The 20,529-nt window shown below is 42.6% G+C and overlaps 1 protein-coding gene across 1 annotated transcript in view; it reads left to right on the top strand.

Annotated features, from left to right (window-relative positions):
* The first annotated feature begins 4,112 nt into the window (after nucleotides 1-4,112).
* RBM28 (RNA binding motif protein 28) overlaps nucleotides 4,113-20,529 on the top strand; it is a 32,064-nt gene continuing 15,647 nt past the window's right edge. The window contains exons 1-10 of the mRNA XM_055590847.1: nucleotides 4,113-4,375; nucleotides 7,875-8,033; nucleotides 8,330-8,424; nucleotides 8,854-8,929; nucleotides 9,345-9,437; nucleotides 10,206-10,277; nucleotides 10,909-11,077; nucleotides 11,244-11,386; nucleotides 15,884-15,956; nucleotides 18,081-18,190. Of these exons, the coding sequence (XP_055446822.1) occupies nucleotides 4,258-4,375; nucleotides 7,875-8,033; nucleotides 8,330-8,424; nucleotides 8,854-8,929; nucleotides 9,345-9,437; nucleotides 10,206-10,277; nucleotides 10,909-11,077; nucleotides 11,244-11,386; nucleotides 15,884-15,956; nucleotides 18,081-18,190 (1,108 nt within the window). The 5' untranslated portion in view covers nucleotides 4,113-4,257. The remainder of the gene's footprint in view (nucleotides 4,376-7,874; nucleotides 8,034-8,329; nucleotides 8,425-8,853; nucleotides 8,930-9,344; nucleotides 9,438-10,205; nucleotides 10,278-10,908; nucleotides 11,078-11,243; nucleotides 11,387-15,883; nucleotides 15,957-18,080; nucleotides 18,191-20,529) is intronic.

Raw genomic sequence — 20,529 nt, 5'->3', positions numbered from 1 at the left:
CTGGCTCAGCTTGGCTCAGAAATTCCTGCTGCATCGTCACTCTGGGCTGAGGCCCAGAGAACTGCCATACTGCTAATTACAGGCATTTCTCACTGGTGTCATAGCGGCTGTAGCAGCCCCAGCCTCAGAGCTGCTTTGTGTCATGGAAGGAGTGCTTGCTGTTGTGAGAAATTGTTTCTTTTCTTCCCCATGTACACCTCCATCTGCCTCTGCTCACACTCAACTCCTCTCTGCTGTCTCTTCCTCATTGTAATGCTTTCCAGCTGCTCTTACTCACTCTTCCCACCATGGGTCCTTGAGTTCAGGTACACACCTCCCAGCAAAGCAGTCCAAGACCCACGTACCTCCAGTCACTCTGTCTCTCTCTCTCACACACACACATACACAGAGGCTCCTTTTCTGTCTGGACATTCTGAATGGGGCTGGTGAGTTGGGAGTGGGGTGGGGGAATAGAGCTTGGTGTCCATCAACTCCATCACTTCTATGATTTTCCTCAGTGAGAATCGCCTAAGCCCTTTGACTTGATCAAGAGGCTGAGGCTTTGGTGAGACAACCCTTCCCTTTTATCTCATGCCTCAGCCCTTCCTAACCCAAAGCAGTTTCCCAGAAGAGCCTGGGTAGACCAGGATGTAATATATACACCCTCAGTTCCAGTTCTTAGTGCTATAGGAGACTGAGAGACAAACTCATCTTCATTCATTCAATCTCTTTAAAACATTTTATTGAGTTCTTACAATGTGCTAGATGGTGAGAGTAAAAAGGTGACCTAGGTGGACAACCGGAGAAGGCAATGGCACCCCACTCCAGTACTCTTGCCTGGAAAATCCCATGGATGGAGGAGCCTGGTAGGCTGCAGTCCATGGGGTCTCGAAGAGTCGGACATGACTAAGTGACTTCACTTTCACTTTTCACTTTCATGCATTGGAGAAGGAAATGGCAACCCACTCCAGTGTTCTTGCCTGGAGAATCCCAGGGACGGGGGAGCCTGGTGGGCTACTGTCTATGGGGTCACACAGAGTCGGACAAGACTGAAGCGACTTAGCAGCAGCAGCAGCAGGTGGACAACAATCCTGAACTCGTGAAGCTGAAGCTCTTTGGGGGAAAGCAGACATTAAAGAGCACATCATATAAGTAATTCCAATAACACAAATAATTAAATACAGTGATTAAAAGTGCTAAGAATGAGAAGTATGCAGTATTATAAGAATGTTTAGCTTGCAAGCAGGAATGGAGCCAAAAGGATGGAGCTTGGCAGAGGCTGGCTGAGTACAGCCCAGCCCTCTCCTACATCCTTTCCAGCCTCCTGCAAGTGATGGATGAGAGAGAGTCTAGCAGTTTATTTCCCCTGGAAGCCACATTGCTGATGTGGTGCAGGGTACCATGACTCCTGCTATTTAATAAAGAACCCTGCATGTGTCCTGGATAGATGAATGAGCAAATATTCCTGATTGAAGAACCACATGGCCTTCCTGATATGAGTGGATACGAGGCGATGGGGCTGAGGCTGAGGCTGGGAGACTGAGATGGGGAGCCAGGTCTGAAAGTTGGGAAGAGTACAAAGGGTCAGCTGCACTGTTTTCCTTCCCTAGGGGCATGGAGCTCCTCTGCACTGTGGGTGGCTGCTGCCCTCTGATGGGCACAGGACCGCAGTTTCTTTTTGTTCTGTAGGGAAGGTTTGGGTCCAAAGCATCTCCAACTTAACACTGTAGGGGGTGTCCCAAAGGGATGCTGGAGCAGCCTTCTCAGGATTCTCTCCCCAGTGCACGCTGCAGCCAGGACTGGGAAGGTGTCCCCATAGCTAGGGCCCTGATGCTTGTCATTTAGATTTTGGGTATGAAATTTTTATTTCTAAGGTGGTGAGGGGGCAGGAGAGGAGGAGAAAATAAGGAGAAATGTGGAATTCCAAACTAACTTTATTCAAAGGGTCCATTTTCCTTTGTCTATTTGTCTCTCTTTATCCTGGATGGAATTAACCCATTGCCTTATAAATCTGTTTCATATTTCAATACTTCCTCCATTGAGTTATGTGTTTAAAAATAACTGTGGCTTTTTCTTTTAAGCATAAATGCTTGGAGTTAGGGTTTCATAAATCTAATGTTAAACGTTTTCCCTTCCCCCCCCCCATTGCTATCAACCAGTTATCCACCAATCCAAAATATGTGGAAAGTAGATGGGGTTTGAGGAGAAAGGGAAACCCTTTTCACTGTACCTTTTGTACTTTTTGAATGTTCTACCTGCTCTGTGTTCAGGTTATACCGTTTAAAAGTAATTACTAAAAAATCGCATTGGGTACTTTTGTTCTATACAAATGTTCTGCAGGGTGCTGCAGTCTTGCACACAGGTCAGTTCCTGAGCCCAATGGGGTGGCAAACACTGTCTGTGTTCTAGGATCCAGGAGCACCCAGATCTCCTGGCCAGTGCGATTACACAGCCTTGGGTCCATCTAATAAGCTGACCTGAGGAAAGCTGTCTCTGGGAAGACCTGGGTTCTAGGTCTGTGTAAGCTGGATGTATTGCTTGTTCTGGGTGTGTTCTCTTGTGATCTTGCATGGTGCAGGCTTTGCTTTACTTGTAAGTTTTTTTTGTACTGATGTTTGCCTATCTCCCCAAAACTATTCTCCATGAAGGCAGGAGCCCTGTCTTTTTTTAGCTCATCAATTTTATCTTTAGTGCCTGGCACATAGTAGGAACTCAGTAAATATTTTTTGAAAGAATGATTATGTATGACCTGTGCCTATTTGAACCTTAATAGCTTTAATTTGTCAGCGAAGTGTTAAAGGCACAGATTTAGTTATCTGTTAAAGTGTGACAGATGTCTCATATTCTCTGAGAACTGGAAATTTGTTCAAATGATACATGTGATTACTTGTTTTGACTTGCATTATGGCTGTGTTTTATGCACGTAATCTTGGTGCTCCTGGATCCTGGAACACAGGCACTTTGGAAAATATTTATTAAACATCCACTATGTGTCAGATCCTGGGTTAGACCCAGAGCAAAAACAGCTTCTCCTGCCTGCCCTGCTGAGTTTGATATTGATCCCCAGCAGGTTAGATTGTAATAAGCCTAGAAACTGCTGCTGCTGCTGCTAAGCTGCTTCAGTCGTGTCTAACTCTGTGCAGCCCCATAGACGGCAGCCCACCAGGCTCTGCTGTCCCTGGGATTCTGCAGGCAAGAATACTGGAATGGGTTGCCATTTCCTTCTCCAATGCATGAAAGAGAAAAGTGAAAGTGAAGTCGCTCAGTTGTGTCCGACTCTTAGCGACCCCATGGACTGCAGCCTACCAGGCTCCTCTGTCCATGGATTTTCCAGGCAAGAGTACTGGAGTGGGATGCCATTGCCTTCTCCTGCTGCTGCTGCTAAGTCATTTCAGTCGTGTCTGACTCTGTGCGACCCCATAGACGGCAGCCCACCAGGCTCCCCCGTCCCTGGGGTTCTCCAGGCAAGAACACTGGAGTGGGTTGTCATTTCCTTCTCCAATGCATGAAAGTGAAAAGTGAAAGTGAAGTCGCTCAGTCGTGTCCGACCCTCAGCGACCTCATGGACTGCAGCCTACCAGGCTCCTCCATCCATGGGATTTTCCAGGCAAGAGTACTGGAGTGGGGTGCCATTGCCTTCTCCGATTGCCTTCTGCTGCTGCTGCTGCTAAGTTGTTTCAGTCGTGTCCGACTCTGTGCGACCCCATAGACGGCAGCCCTTCTCCTGCTGCTGCTGCTGCTAAGTCGCTTCAGTCGTGTCCGACTCTGTGCGACCCCATAGACGGCAGCCCACCAGGCTCCCCTGTCCCTGGGATTCTCCAGGCAAGAACACTGGAGTGGGTTGCCATTTCCTTCTCCAATGCATGAAAGTGAAAAGTGAAAGTGAAGTCACTCAGTCGTGTCCGACTCCTAGCGACCCCATGGACTGCAGCCCATCAGGCTCCTCCATCCATGGGATTTTCCATGCAAGAGTACTGGAGTGGGGTGCCATTGCCTTCTCCGAGCCCTTCTCCTAATGGAAGCCAAATTTCCCTACAGAGGCGGGGGCGGTACTTGGGTTAGGGGGTGGAGCCCCGCTCAGGAAGCTCCGCCCTCAGGCGGCACGATTTTTTCTTCCCTTCCGGACTGGTTTTTCCCTTTCCTCTACGTCTTCCTCCGGACTCTTTTGAGTGACGCGCACTTCCGGAGTCCCCCGGCAACTTTAGTAAGCGTGGTCCGCTTACTAAAGCCAGTTACTTGACTCGGGTGCGCGACCTTGCGCGCCTGTTTCTCGGCCTCATGGCCGGACTGACCCTGTTTGTGGGCCGCCTCCCGCCCTCGGCTCGCAGCGAACAACTGGAGGAGCTATTCAGTCAGGTGGGGCCGGTCAAGCAGTGCTTCGTGGTGACCGAAAAAGGTAGGGGGCGGGGCGATCGAGAACAGAGTTGGGGTTCCCGGGAGCCGGATGGAGGCAGAGGACATTCTCCCAGCCTTAAGTGAGCCCTTAAATGAAAGGCCTTGGAAGTTGAATTTCTTTTCCAAACGGACTCTACACTAGATAAATCCATAGGAGCCGTTTCTGAAAGTCAAGTCAACCCCTTAAGTTTATGTAGGTTTCCTGTTTATCATGCGCGCTCACATACAAGATCTTATTTATTAGTGAATAACTTAATAAATGTGATGGACAGGGAGGCCTGGCGTGCTCCAGTCCATGGGGTTGCAAAGAGTCAGACACGACTGGGCGACTGAACTGGACTTAATGAAACACCACTAAGACTTACTGAGAAGCAGCTGATTGCCAGGTGCGGTGCTTGAGTTTCATCTGTTACTTCCTTTAATTTCCCCATCAGTCTTGTTGGGTGGAGAGTAAACTCCATTTTACAGATGAGAAATCTAGGGCTTAGGGAAATTTAGTAACTTCAGCTTAAGTTCGTACTGCTAGTAAGAAGTGGATTCAAAATTTGATCACCAGACCCCGAGCTCTTAACCAATATGTTATTCATTCACCCATTTATGTATTCCGTAAATATTAGTTGAATGTTTACTAGGATCCAGGCAACTGTTGTAGGTCCTCGGGATACATTAGTACACAGACCAAAAGCCTTGATCTGTGTTCAGGATGTGGAAGACAGCCAATGAGCAAAATATCATCATCACTAGATGATGGCGATAAATACTGAGAGAAAAATAAGTCAGGGAAGAAAGATAGGGTGGTGGTGGTGGGGAAGCTGTAGAGGAGTGAAGAATGGACATGGGGAAACCTTACTGATGTGAGAGAGTGAACTTGGGTTTCTCAGTGCGAGGAACAGCTTAGGCAGAGGGAGCTCAAGGATACTGAAGAGGAGTGCGTATAGTATAGTGGAGGAATATAGACGAGACCAGGGTTACTGGTGTGCACTGAGTGAAGGAAAGAGAATTAGCAGATGCCACCTGGTCCTTCCAGATCATGTAGGACCTTACAGGCCATCAAAAGGACTTTGACTTTTACTCTGAGATAGGAAACCACTGATTTTGAGCAGGGAGCAGTGAATATGATCTGCCTTGCATTTTGAAAGATTCTCTGAGACTGCCATGCTGAGAATAGGCCGTTAAGAATAGGACAGGAGACCAGTTACTAGGCTCTTGTGGTAATCCAGGTGAAAGCTCATGGGGTTGGACCAGGTGCTCTAGCAGCGAAGAAGGTAAAACATGATTGGAATATGGATCAGATTTGGGGTCTGAGGAAAAAAAGTGTCAAATCTGACTCCAGGGGTTTTGATTTGAGCCACTGGAGGTATTTACTGACTTGTGGAATACTGCCATATGCCTCTCATTCTATTTGATGTTCATGGCATCACTATGAAGGAGGGTTAGCATGTATTAGAATGAGTAAGAATTGTAAGGGTTTTAATTGTAGAAGCATTTCTTCTTCTTACCTAGACTATATTACATGGCACCTGATGTTGCCCAGAACACAAATTTAGCTTCCTTCCAAGTCATCAATCTGTCGCTGTAGGTGGCTGCTTTCTTGCCTTTCAGGCTAGCAACTGGTTTGAAGTAATATCTTGGGTACCCCTCTTTTCCCGCATGGTACCAGAGTGTGTGAGTAGGCAGTCCTAAAAGTGCACTAATAATCACTCCATCCTTATCTTCTGTTTTGTTAGTAACAGAAATTAGATTTAAGATCATTGACATGGCTCTGATTGGTATACACACAGCTGGGGCCTTTATCATTTTAAGTATAGATATGGGCGAATGAGAGAATGAGAGTGCTGTACAGCAGTGTTTCTTAAATGGCAGATCATTGTTCATTTGTGGGTCTTGAGTGGTTAATGACTGGAGTTTGTTTTTTTTTTTTTAATGAAATAGTAGTATATCTATATATGGTAAAGGAGAAGTTTTCATGAGACTTTTTTTTTTCAGTATATAAACAACTGGGTCCACTGTAAATCACATTTGTTACTGTGGGTCATCAAACCAGTCTGAGAAACACTGCTCTGCAATGCTTGGTTGCGTTCCAGGGAGGAGCAGGCCTTTGAATGGGAATTCTCCTTTGGGTCCTCAGAATATAGGCTACGTGTAACCTTACCTGTAGCTATGTACATAGTCAGCATCTTTAACAAAAGCTCCTATTCCCATTAAACAGCAACAACAAAAAAGCTGCTTTCCTGTCTAGACAGCCAAATGTATTGAGTACTCTACTTCAAAGGATGGGAGGGAGGGGATGGCAGATAAGGTCTTACCACTAGTGGTGACTTGAACTTGCCACTTACCCTCTTTAAGATGGGAATAATTTCACAGGATTGTTGTAATTGTTTATAATGGGCGGTGTTTTTGTGACTATAGGCTTTTTTGTGACTACGTGCTTTTATTTTGTCAGCAAACTTCTTCATGTTTCAGCTGCTTTTTATTTTTGGTTGTACTGATTAAGAAGGGCCCTGATTTTTCTTGTTCTTGTTTTCTGAAAGGTGAGTGGGCAGGCATTTTGAGAAGGAGTTTCAAGGAAAAGAAATATATATAGTATGCTTTCCTAGTGCCAGGTGTCAACTTTAACCAGTTTATGTGGCTCAGCGTCCCGTGTTAGAAGGCTTGTACCCTAAAGCAGGTAAGGGTGTAGTTGTAAAGGAGAGTGTGTGGAGTTTTGTTTCTTTTTCGGGTAGACCAAGGCAGACTGCTTGGTCTTTTTCTTTTTTGATGCAGTAAATTACTTAAAATTTTATTACACAAAAATATTAAACTAAAAAAAAAAAAGCATACCAGAAAGGGCAAAGGTGGGTTACAGTTGACATTTGCAACTGTTCATCTTCAGCGATTCCTTTGGAAAAAAGTGATGATAATATTGGCTTTTCCCTTCTTGGTATGTTCTGACAAAATGAGATAAGAGATTTACAGCTGCTTTGGAAAGGTTTAATTTGATATTGATTTCTAAGGCTTGGTAATAACAGTAATAGTATCTGCAGGCTCCTGAAGCAGTGTTTATTGTTTGAGGTTCTTTTCTCAGGGCCCCCAGCATTCATTGCTGATCTGTCCTCTTTTCTGAGGAGGTGTAACTGAATTATTTCATTGTAGTTTTTGAAGCTACCAGCCTTACCTTTCCTACCTTCTCTGGTGATGTTTTGTTCTGTGTGATGTGAGTTCTTCTTTGGAGGTGTAATGCATATTATGGGTCCTCCATATTCTTGAGATTACCAGGAAAGATGGAAGAAAGGGAGCTAACAGCCAAGGCACCACATTAGAAGAGGAAGCCTAACAATTTTTGAGGAAAAAGGAGATGGGGGGAGGCTCTCATGTTAATCTTGTTTCTTTCCCTCTTGAGAACTTTGGCCAACTGATAACTGGCTGGCCTGGCTGTATATCTGCCAGTTTAGGGCTGTGAGAATTGACTGGTTTAGAGATCTTGGCTTACTGTTAATCCCTCCCCACCCCATACCTTCCAGGGAGTAAGGCATGTCGAGGCTTCGGCTATGTCACTTTTTCTATGCTGGAGGATGTTCAGAGGGCCCTCAAGGAGATTACCACCTTTGAAGGGTGCAAGATCAACGTGACCATTGCCAAGAAAAAACTGAGAAATAAGTCCAAGGAAAAGGGGAAAACTGGTGAGTTTCTAGTAACTGAAAGGAGTTTTCCCCCAGGATTGAGGGGACAGTGGATTGGCTGGGGGTAGCATCTAGACCTAAAAGCTTCCTGAATTTTCTTTTGATGTCCAGAATCATCCAGTGTGTTTTTTACTCATTTTAGTCTTTTGTTTACTTATGAGTTTGGAAAACCTGGTGTTGCTGGGCATTGCCGTACTTAACCCTGAGATAAATGCCTTCTGTTGCTAGTACTTCTTCCCTGTGATATCCTGGGCTGAGAGGATCACAGACTTACTTCACTGCCTGTTATTTTTCAGAAAATTCAGAGTCCGCAAAGAAGGAGCTGAAGCCTAAAAAAGCCAAAGTGGCAGATAAGAAAGCCAGATTAATTATTCGAAACCTGAGCTTTAAGGTAAGAGAGAGGAAACAGTGAGTGTTCTGAAGGCTCTTGGAGCCAGGGCCTACTTGTTGGTTGAACTCCCCACCAGGGTGGTATAATTGGGCTTCATTCCTCCTGGGAATGACCTTTAGCAGCGTTGAATTCAGAAAATGGGCTTGTATAAACAAGAATTTATTGAGGATAGAAAGCATGAAGATGTCTTCCTTTTGTGGAAACCACTGCTGAGATTGGGAGAGGAGGACAAGCTCTCTCACGTCTGTCCTTTTTACCATTTAGGTACAAAGCAAGATGTCCTCTACTTGGGAATGTTTTATGTCCTAGTCTCAAAATTTTAAAAGGAGTAAAAATACTCAAGCTCTTCCCAGTGAACTAATTTAATAGTTGATGTTTTATATTTATTTGCCATGATAACATCTCTTTCTTTCTCACTTTCCGGTTCAGTGCTCAGAAGATGACTTGAAAACAGTATTTTCTCAGTTTGGAACTATCCTGGAAGTAAATATCCCCAGGAAACCAGGTACCTGCCAACCTTTATTTTGTGTGGATTAGATTATTTTACATAATGGTGTTTTTCCAAGTCACCTTTCAACTAAGTACTATTTGAAATAGAAATATAAGGTTGGGGTCATACTCTCCAAGCCCCAGATGATATGGTATATATAAAGTATAGTGCTTGACACAGAACAATGTTTATTCCCCAGATGGTGTTTTTAGTTAGATCAGAACTCCTTTTAGAAGACGAGTGAAATGCATTGCTCTCCTGAGCCTGTGTCAGGCTAACATCAGCAGGATAAAGGCTCTTGCTTTGGGCAGGGGGCTGACTGGCTGGCAGGATTTGAGCCTTCTCGCCAGTCCAGGTTGCTGTATAGTCCGTCTTAGTGTCTGTTGGTTCCTCCTGCTACCTCTGATTTCTTTGTTATGTTTGTACACAGATGGAAAGATGCGTGGTTTTGCTTTTGTTCAGTTCAAAAACCTCCTAGAAGCAGGAAAGGCTCTCAAAGGCATGAACATGAAAGAGATAAAAGGTAAGTTTTCTGTACCCATACTATTGACTCAGATATTTCTGGTGTTCATGCAGATTAACACAGTAACCCGCTTTCTACATTTCCAAAAGGTGTTTGCCTTGTTGAGAGTCTCACTGCTAATATAGAAGTTGCTTTGATCTTAGGGTTAAACTCAACAGGACCCTTCCCAGCCTTCTCTTTTTCTTTTTTCGGTGATGAGTGTCCTTTAAATCTCTTAATGAAAAACCATTGCTGAAATGATCATTGGTATACAGGCAGATTGCTGTCTAGGGGATGTGAGATTAGCGGATTCTTCCCTCTTGATTATGATCCCTATTAAGCATATGTGGGCTCCTAAACTGACCTTGAGGTTACTCTGGGTATCGATTTACCAGGTACTCTGCCTAAAGAAGGGATTGGCTTTGAGACTTCCTAACTTCTGAGTAATGTGCAGATTATTCCAGAATGTCTGTTTTCTTTCTTGCTAATATAACTGGAAACTTGATCTAACTGGAAGCACTGTACTAACACTTTTTTTTTAAGTCTATCTTATCCCAGGTGTAGTGACTATGTAGAAAGGCAAAAGTTCTGTTCATTGATAAAAAAGCTTAAGGATTAAAAGAATAGACACCTACCAGGAGTTTTGTTTTAGGACCGACAGCCTCTGAATCTGCAGTTTATATGCCTCCTTTGGTTCCATTACTGTCTTTGATGACTAGGAAGTTGTTTATAGGAAATAGGAATGTTAAAGAGAAGAACGCCTTTCTGATGCTACTTTTTGTCTGACAGGGCGGACAGTGGCTGTGGATTGGGCTGTGGCAAAGGATAAATATAAAAGTACACAGTCTGCTTCTGTCCCAGGTAAGATGCAGTGGTGTTGAGTAGGCAGGGTTGTGTGTCCTAACTGTGTGCAGGTCCGCATTGTACCATCTGGTGATCTGGTCTCCAAACAGGACCTTTTGAGTCTAAGCTCACTCCTCGATGTGGATGTGAGTAGTGGAGCCCAAGTTCATTGTCCCTACTACTTGCTGTCCTTTCCCAGCTTTCGTAATATGGAGTGATGGAACATTATAAATAGGGAAGCTTGAGACTTGAGTTTTATTTAGAAAACGATTGGCTTTTAAGCCACCAGGAGCTCAGAGAACAAACCCACAGAGGTTAAAGCTCATAGCTGGGCTCCAGAGTGTTCCCTGTGCTGGCCGTGGCACACAGTGGTGGGCTGTTTGCAGAGGCTCAGTTGCTGAGCCAGGTTTTAACCTTAAGGCTTCTGATGAATGGAACAGCCTCCAAGGAAACCTCAGGGATGAGGGGTTTTTGTTGTTTGTTTTTTGCTTTTTTTCCTCATACTTTCTCCTGTTAGGTAGAGAAAGAAAAATATATGAGTGTCTGGAACACCATAGGAACCAGTAACTTGGGGTGTTAGGTACTGTTGTTTAAATGGCCTTGTTTTGGATACTCGATGAATTCCTAACTTTCTTTATCGACTATGAAGGTGAGGAGAAGAGGCCTGAACCTGAACATCAGGAATTGGGTCAAGAGAATGGCAGGGAAGAAGAGGATATGGAGGAGGAGGAGAATGAGAGTGATTATGATGATGACGAGGATGAGGAGGAGGAGGATAAAGAATCAAAGCTGCCCAAACCTGTACAGATTCACAAGAGGTATGTGGCTCAGTGTGTTCTGAGACAACAGAGGAAGATTTAGGACTGTCCCTAAGAGGAAGATGGTATCTTTCCCTGGCCCCAACATTGGAGAATTGGCATGAGTGGTGAAGTTGGATAGGGCCCCCTCAGCCCAGAACCTCAGTTCTGATCTGTGCCATTGCAGGGCAGTCAAGAGGCCAGCACCTGCAGAAATCAGTGACGAGGAGCATTCTGATGACGACAGCGACCTGGAGGAAAGAGATAGTATTGATGGTGGAGAGGACCTGGCTCAGAGTGATACCAGCAGTGAAGAGCAAGAGGAGGAAGGTTTGCCTGGACTTTTTGTAGACACTTAAATTTAAAATAGTTTACTGAGAAGTGGGCATCAGTTCCACTCGGGCTTCTTTTTAAATAGGACCTTAGGATGTCCTGTCAAACTTGTGTTTAAATGCTGAAAGGGAAACTTTTATATTCCTTTCTTCTAAAGATGTTTTTGTTTTTTAAATGAGTTTGGAGTGGTTTTGAGGATTAAGATTCTTAGGGAATTTAAAACCTAGCTTACTGCTGAGGTCTTGTCTCTCTCTCTCTCTGAATTATCCATGTTGAATGAATAATTGGATAAACAGGATATTGCATCCTGCCACCAAAGTAGGTCCTCTTTCATTAATCTAATTATTTTATTTTTGTACTAAAATTACATTCTATTAAATGTGACAAACTCATTTTTCCATCCCTGCTGTGTTTTTCCATTCTTGCTGTTGTCTGTAAACAACAAATTATATGAAGTAGATTTGAAAACCCAAAGAGGGTGTTTTTTCCCCTCAGTGATTAAGAGTATTATTTGAAGTGTCTACAGTGTTAGCAGTGGAGAAGGAAATGGCAACCCATTCCAGTATTCTTGCTTGGGAAATCCCATGGACAGAGGAGCCTGGCGGGCTGCAGCTCTTGGGGTTGCAAAAGAGTCAGACACAACATAGTTACTAAAACAACAACAACAGTGTTAGCAAACCCCAGAAACTCAGCTTAGTATATGCTACTCAAAATCAGAGGTACTTGAATCACTGACACCTTCCAAGATGGAGACTAACAACAGCAATAAAGTAATCCATTATTATAGCAACAAACTACTGAATTCAGAATTTTTTATCTGGAAAAGTTCAGTTCTTTTTAGCAGTCATCTCTGCCTTTCATTGCGTGGGCTTAGGAGTCAAATCACGTGGGTTCAAGTTCTGACTCTTTCATTTCCAGCTGTATGGGCCGGTCAAGTCCTTGCCTCTAGTGTCCTCATTACTTCATATGTGATTGGATATTAGAGGTCCTCATCTCCTGACATTTAGAAGAGTACCTTCCCTACAGTAGACTCTCAGTGGTATTAGTTGTCTTTGTTGCTACTGTCTTCTTTTTAAGAAAAGAAGGGCTTCCCTGGTGGCTCAGAGGTTAAAGCGTCTGCCTGCAGTGCGGGAGACCTGGGTTCGATCCCTGGGTTGGGAAGATCCCCTGGAGAAGGAAATGACAACCCACTCCAGTATTCTTGCCTGGAGAATCCCATGGACAAAGGAGCCTGGTGGGCTACAGTCCACGGGGTTGCAAAGAGTCTGACACGACTGAGCGGCTTCACTCACTCACTCACTCCAACAGTCTTCTAAAAAATGTGCAAGTCTCATCAAGTTAGATGTGAGATGGCTGCTGATAGAATCTTCTGGCTTTAGCGGTAATTAGGATGGATGTAGAGGCAGTTTTTGAGTTCTGCTAACTAGAATGTAATCTTGGCATTCCACTACTCCATCCAGTTCAGCAAAACAAGTTCCCTCTCCTCTTCATTCACTTAAAAGAAACACTTATTGAACACCTACTAATGTTAAACTTTGAACTGAAAAAAAAAAAATCCTTGTTCTCCTGGAAGTTTTGATCTGGCTCTGTGACTTTCAGTCCCAAAGAATTGGCAAGAAAACAAGCAAAGACCAACGAACACTTCTGCATTTGCAGAGTTTTTTTTTTTCAATGTAGATAAACAAATTTGGAACTGATGAATGAATGTTATTCTGTGCATACCCTTCCAAATTGTGTGCAAATAAATGCCCAGTGTTTGCTCTTTGAACTGTTGTAATAGATGCTGCATGTGACAGTGATTTTTGAACCTGTCAGGATAGAAAAATGTACCTTTTCTTTTTTTTTTTTTTTAACTATTGTTCAGTTGCTCAGTTGCGTTTGCCTCTTTGGAACCCCATGGACTGCAGCACGCCAGGCTTCCCTGTCCTTCACCATCTCCCGGAGTTTGCTCAAACTCATGTCCATTGATGATGCCATCCAACCCTCTCATCCTCCTGCCTTCAATCTTTCCCAGCATCAGGCTCTTTTCCAGAGTGAGTTCTTCACATAGGTAGCCAAAGTATTGGAGCTTCAGGATCAGTCCTTCCAGTGAATATTCAGGACTGATTTCCTTTAGGACTGACTGGTTTGATCTCCTTGCAGTCCAAGAAACTCTCAAGAGTCTTCTCCAACACCACAGTTCAAAAGCATCAATTTTTCGGTGCTCAGCTTTCTTTATGGTCCAGCTGATTTTTCTGTAGCTCAGATGGTAAAGAATATGCCTGCAATGCAGGAGACTTGGGTTCAATCCCTGGGTCGGGAAGACCCTCTGGAGAAGGGAATGGCAACCCACTCCAGTATTCTTGCCTGGAGAATCCCATGGGCAGAGGAGCCTGGAGAGCTAGTCTGGTGGGTCACAAAGAGTCAGACACGACTGAGTGACTAACACTGCTACTACTCACATCCATACGTCTGACTACTGGAAAAACCATAGCTTTGACTATACAGACCTTTGGCAGAAAAGTGATGTCTCTGCTTTTTAATATGCTGTCTGGGTTTGTCATAGCTTTTTTCCCAGGGAGCAAGCATCTTGATGGGTGCATTCACCATCTGCAGTGATTTTGGAACCCAAGAAAATAAAATATGTCACTGATTCGACCTTTCTGCATCTGTTTGGCATGAAGTGATGGGCCCAGATGCCATGATCTTAGTTTTGTGAATGTTGAGTTTTAGGCCTGCTTTCACTCTCCTCTCTCACTCTCTTCAAGGGCTCTTTAGTTCCTCTTCTGTTTCTGCCATTAGAGTGGTATCATGTGCATATCTGAGGTTGTTGATATTTTTTCTGATATACACACCTTGATTTATTCAGATAGCAGATATTCAGAATGCCTGCAGTGCTGGATACTGGGTGAACAGGAGTGAATTAAGAAAATAAAACCCCATGTTTCCTAGAGATCACAGGTGTAGCTTGTTTAGCAAAGGGTTTCAAATCCTGTCTCTGCTCCTTTCTTGAGGTATGACTTTGGGGCAAGTTACTTAACCTCTTTATAACACAGTTTCTTCATCTATAAAAGGGCTCTAATAACTACATAGAGTTGTGAAGATTAAATTATTTTTACTACTAATGACTTGATGGATGTGAGTCTGAGTGAACTCCGGGAGTTGGTGATGGACGGGGAGGCCTGGTGTGCTGCCATTCATGGGGTTGCAAAGAGTCGGACACGACTGAGCGACTGAACTGAACTGAACTGAATGACTACCAATATTATCATTGGTAGATAATAGTAGAATGACTACTACAATATTATCATTGTTACTGTTCTGTGCCAGGAGTATAAACAACAATTTTGAATTGAAATGGGGATAAAGGACCTCCTGGGGCATTTTGTAAAACTGTAACCAAACCATCTTACTACTTTCATCAAGAATGTTGGGTTTAAACTCCACTTATTTATTGAGTGAGGCAGGTCATTACAGAATCAAGAGTGGTCAGTAAGTGGTCCTTTAGTTTCTTTGGAGGTTTTTATTCACTAATCAGGTCTCCCTTCTCCCTTTTTTGTAAGTCTGGCATGTTGATTTGACCATATGAGAAATCTGAGGAAATAAACTTTTTCTATGAGGAGAGAATGGTAGACACCTTAGAAGCAAAGAAGGTTTTACACTGAGAGAACTGAGAGACCTTTAATTCTACAACCAGATTCAGCTGTCTCTTCTTTGACTTGAAAAAATGACTGATAGACACTAATGAGAGAAAATTAATTTAAAATATATGTGTGGTTCAAAAGGGTGTAATACAGAAACTAAAAGTTCCTCACCAATCCTCCCAGTAGTCCCCCCAAAGTAACCTCTGTTATTTCTTTTGTATCCTTCCAGAAATTTTCTTCATGTATATATGCGTATATGTCAGTTCTTAAAATCAGTGAATCTCCCTTAAACCCAAATCCACAGCCACTTAAGGCCCTTCCCCAGAGACAACCTGATGGGCTACAATCCATGGAGTCACGAGAGTGGGACACAACTTAGCGACTAAACCACCAGACAACCAGTGTTCTTATGTATCTGAGGATGGTCAATATAATATTCTGTAAGCTAAAACATGAATGGATATGCACTGGTGTAAAGTGTAATGTATATTTGTCTATGTGAATGTATTTTTTTTTCTCTTCGGATGTTCTACATTTTACATTTCTAGAAAGTTTACCGTCAGACAGTGTAGGGGAATCTCTTTCTCTCTCATTTTCCCCCACACCCTTACCACAATGAATTTAATTTTTTTTGATTTTTGCCAAACTTCAGGGAAAAATAATATCTCATTTCTGGTGCTGTGTCTTTCTTTAATTATGAGTGAGTTTGAGGATTTTCATATATTTAGTTGCATATCCTTCGTTCATTTTTAATTGGATTTCTTCTTAATTTACGTAAGATCTTTATATATTTAACAACTTAGCTCTTTGTTATAAGGCTTGCACTAGTCCTAAATTCAGTTTGTTGGTTTTCTTTTTACTTTGGATATAGAAGTCTCAAAGAAGAAGAGGAAGAAGAGGAAATTACCCTCTGATGTGAACGAAGGGAAGACTGTCTTTATCAGGTATGACTTTCTGTCTGGAGAACTGCTGTTTCTGTTGCCTTCGTAAGTTTTTCTTCTCTTCTTCCTCTCTCCCTTCTTCTTCTTTTTTTTCCACTAATTCTGTTAGCTAGGCCAGAAAGTTAGATGCATGTAAGACCATCAGCACATCTGCCTAGGAATGTAGCACACAATGAGAAACGTGTGGGAGAATCAACTATACACAGGAGATAAACAGCAGGGGTCTTTGTATCTTGTCCTCATTTAGATTTCATTCTTTGTAATTGGGGTGGCGTCATTGGAACAAATGAATTCTTTAACTGTTATTAATAGAAGCATCTTGCTTCTGCCCTTTGTTTTAGGGTGAGTACTGGGGAGGGATTGTACCTCTTGTCCCAAGTTAATTCTCTCCTCACGCCTGACTGATCTAAAGTCACGTCCATAAAGTGAAGCATCCCGTCTGTTTCCTGGAAAACCGAGAGAGGGGGACCCCATGTCATGTTGCCTTTGCTGTTTCAGTTGCACTGACTGCATAGGTTGGCATTTTCAGGAAGTCGGGATGTCCTTGGCACACCTCAACGGCCTTTACGTCCTTTCTTAAGTACCATTTTTGCTAGGGCTATTTGAGTCCTATTTTAGAGATTTCTGTTTCATTCTCTTGTACAGTCTTTTAAAGATGGTTTTCATTATGCAAGTAATTTATGTTTATTGTGGAAAATTTAGGAAATGAATAGGCAAAAAGACATACACACAAAATTAACTTTCATCACTACTCAAGGAATACCCACGCATGTGTTCATATCATAAATACTTAACAAGGATGATTTCAGCTTATACATGCTGTGCTGTAGCCCATTTTCTTCCTTTATAGCACATCTCTCCATTTTTTTTTTTTTACTGTGTTATTTGGAATTTCCATATAAACAATTTCATGTTTGTAGAGAATTCTGTGTAATAGGGATGAGGAATGTCACACTTAGAAGCCTGTGACCTCAGTACCAAGATTCCCTTCCTTACACATCTTTTTAATTTAAAGAGAATTTAGAAAAGTAAAGGGATGGAAGAGAGAAGGCTATGAACACGATGAGGCAAATTAGAAGCAATAATGTAGCTAGGATGTGTCTTATTGCAGAAAATCTTTTTTATCTTGGTTGCTCAATAAGATGAAACTGTTTATGGAGCTGTTAATTGAGCAAAAGAGAAGTAAAATTGTAGATATTTATTTGGAACTCTTTTTCTTGCCCCTGGAAGGCTGTGCATAACTGGGTTAAGAACCTTTATACTATGTTGAAATTTAGTAGAACAAAATCTCCTTCCAACATTTTTTAATCCCATCAAGGGAAATAGTAGTTTTCTCTCTCTCTTCCTCTTTTTTTTTTGTACTTAGCTAATAAACTTTACCATGTTTGGTTTTGAGTTATTATTTTGAAGGATTTTCTGACTTTTGTAAAATTTTAACTGAAACCTAGATTTCATAGGAATACAGAGGAGACATTGAGATGTTTGATTTCTCATTTGCTGTCAGTCTTTTGGTTCTAAGGGAAACTAATTTTAGCCAATTTAAGTGAAAAACCTGGTTTGTTGGATGAGCGTTAGGGTAGCTCACAGAATCAAGGTTGTCAAAGAGCAAACCTCAAGAAGGGCCCTTTGCTGGGTCCTTTGCTGTGGGAGACTGTGTGATCCTTTGTCTGAAGACACTCATTCTTGTTTTATCCCTTGTTAAGTTATAACATGTATTCTGTAAAGTGTGTGTACAACCCAGTGACATTTTTCATATATATAGCCGCAGATATACATATACCTTTATATGTGGAGATACATATATATGTTACAGAACATTTTCAGCTCCCCACACTGCTGTTTTGAGGTGAATCTGTGTCTGCAACTTCTGGTCTTTGTATATGTGTGTTCAAGTTTTATATTCCTGGGAGAGAGAATCTGATTAACAGAGGAAGGTCAATCGGTTATGGCCAGTGGGCAGTCATACATCGGTGGCCTGGCTAGTGGGGGTCACCCCTTGGTGCTATCCTTGGGGAGGGTGGTTCCAAGGAACCACTCCAGATGATGTCTGACTCACTCACCTGGTACTGGAACACAGGGTCTCGCTTTTGTAATTGACCTCTCTTGTGACCTGATTGTCCTCCATAGAAACCTGTCCTTTGACTCAGAGGAAGAAGACCTTGGAGAGCTCCTGCAGCAATTTGGAGATCTTAAATATGTCCGAATCGTCTTGCATCCAGACACAGAGCATTCTAAAGGTATTTGCTGTCATCTGGTCAGGCCCAAAACGATGGAGACCACTGTCATGGGCACTGATGAGGTTACATGAGAGCATAATGTGTGCCCTCCCAGGGGTCCACCATCATCCAGGTTTCTGTGATCCATAGAAGCACCAAGGACATTCTGAGGTTGTCTTCCAGTGATGTCAGACTCAGCATCTGTCATGGTGTTGCCAGCTGTAATTTTGTCTAAGCTTTTAAACTCTTGCTTATTTACTTTAGGGTAATGAATTCCATTTGTTGTTCTTTGAATTTCAAATGTGATAGCATCTCATGGGTATTAATCATTCCACAGTGCTTGAAATTATGGAGATATTTTTCAGTTGCTTTTGTTAGTGAGGGAAGCTGATAGAAACTTGGTTGCAATGCCAACAGTCAAAAGGAAAAGCAGAAGTGCTGCCTTAGTGGTGGTGCTGGTTTTTTTTTTTTTTTCCCCAAGCTATTTCTTTTGAGCTTAAAGATTGACCACTCCTCATTCTGATATACTGTTGTTAGATAAGCATCTTTTCAACCCATTCATAATCTTTGGTTTTTATCAAGTGCAGTTGTTCTGCTAAAGCAGTGACTTTTTAATTCATTCTGGTTCTTGATCCCTTTGAGATCTAGCAAGAACTCTGAACCCTATCCTCATAAAAATGCCATTTCTGAGTGTTTTGGAGCTCTCTGGAGCCTATCTATGGATTAATTACCTCCATTCTAAGTCTTATTTTCCAGTTTGATGAAACCTGATCATTTTTAGTTTTTGCTTAGCTATAGAAGATGTAAAATGAGGTAGTGTAATGGAAAAAAGACTAAACTGCTTTCTGGAGGTTAGGGGTCTAATCCCAGTTAAATCACCAGCTGGGTGATTTTTTGGCACCTATTTAACCACTGTGGGCTTCCGTTCCTTATCTGTAAAATGAGTGAGTTCAACTAGAGTAATCACTTAAGGTGCCTTTAGCTCTGATACTCAATTATACTTCTTGGACCTTCTTCATTTTTATTTTTCTGAAAATGGGCAACTAGAATTGCATAGAATGTTGCAAGTACTGTCTGATACTGCTTGACTTTGGTCATCTCTTTTATCTCTTTCTGAGTGCCCTAATGTATTGGGTTGACATTTTTAGAATGGAGTCTGTGGTTGAACTGCTCAATCTCTTTCTTGGTCTGTTAATGTTAGCTGAGAGTTAATGGTTTTAATAAGCGTAGTTTTTTGTTTTTTTTTTTCCCCCATGATATGTTGTCTTTCCCTAGCTCATATTAGATTTTCCTGGCACTTTTTCTGCCTACTCGTACAGCCTTGGCTGCCTCCTACCCCTCATCCCTGTCAGCTGCTATTTTGCTGCCTGGAAGGGCTAAGTATTATCTGAAGACTTTTGGGGAAGTGTTAAAACTGACCCAGTATATACCCTGGAAATTCCCATGATAACATTCGTACCCATTCAGAGAGAAGAACCCACCTCATTTTCTTCATATTGGACTTCTTTCTGTATTACTTGTTGCTTCCTATTGATTATCTACTAACGGTGGATGTCATGGTAAGTGCTTTGGATGTAGAAACAGCCAAGAAACATGAGCTTTCTTCCTGAGACGTTCAAGTCTTTTAGGGAAGATGCTCTCTGACATCCATAATAGAAATGGGAGTGGAGGATGGCCTGGGTGGAGTGTGGGGCAGGGGAGGGGTGCAGGGGTACTTAGCCCTGCCTGCAGGAGGCAGGGAAGGCCTCACTAGATGTGGCCTTTGGGTTGGCCTGCCACATGCGTCCTTGCAGCTAGTTCGCTGCCATTCATTCTTAGAGGGGCAAAGGGTCAGTGCCCCAGTAGCTCTAGGAAATATGACACTGCCTTCCTCTGTGGGGGAAGAACTAAGGTTTATAGGAATGCTAACAAAATATTATGGAACTTAATTTTTTTTTTTAGTTTACTGTAAAATGAACTTTTTTTTTTCCCCCTTATAAAAGCTGCTTTTTATCAAAAGCAAAAGATTAGGGTAGCTGATAGGCCCTGCCTCTAACCAGTGAAAGATATACCTGTGGAAATTCTATAGCAGGAGTCAAAAGTTGAGCTCATGACTTTGCAGTTCACCACTATATTCACAGGATAGAGGCCAGGGACTTTTACTCCAGGAACTAGACCTGCCCTCACTTGATGCCTCCTTAGGGACTCTGATGACAGTGAGATCTATAGTTTCAGGCTTAAGTGGTTGCTGCTTCTTTTTTTTTTTTTTTTTTTAGTCCTCTAACAAGCACGTAGAAAGTGATACTGAAACATTAGCCTGGAATTTCTCTAGTATTTCTTGTGGATATTTCTCATTGCATGAGATGGTGCAACTAAAGTTT

The sequence above is a fragment of the Bubalus kerabau genome, chromosome 8 (assembly GCF_029407905.1).
Source record: "Bubalus kerabau isolate K-KA32 ecotype Philippines breed swamp buffalo chromosome 8, PCC_UOA_SB_1v2, whole genome shotgun sequence".
NCBI classification, from domain to species: Eukaryota; Metazoa; Chordata; class Mammalia; order Artiodactyla; family Bovidae; genus Bubalus; species Bubalus kerabau.
Note: the sequence above shows the minus strand (reverse complement) of the source record. Positions and strands in the feature narration are given on the sequence as shown.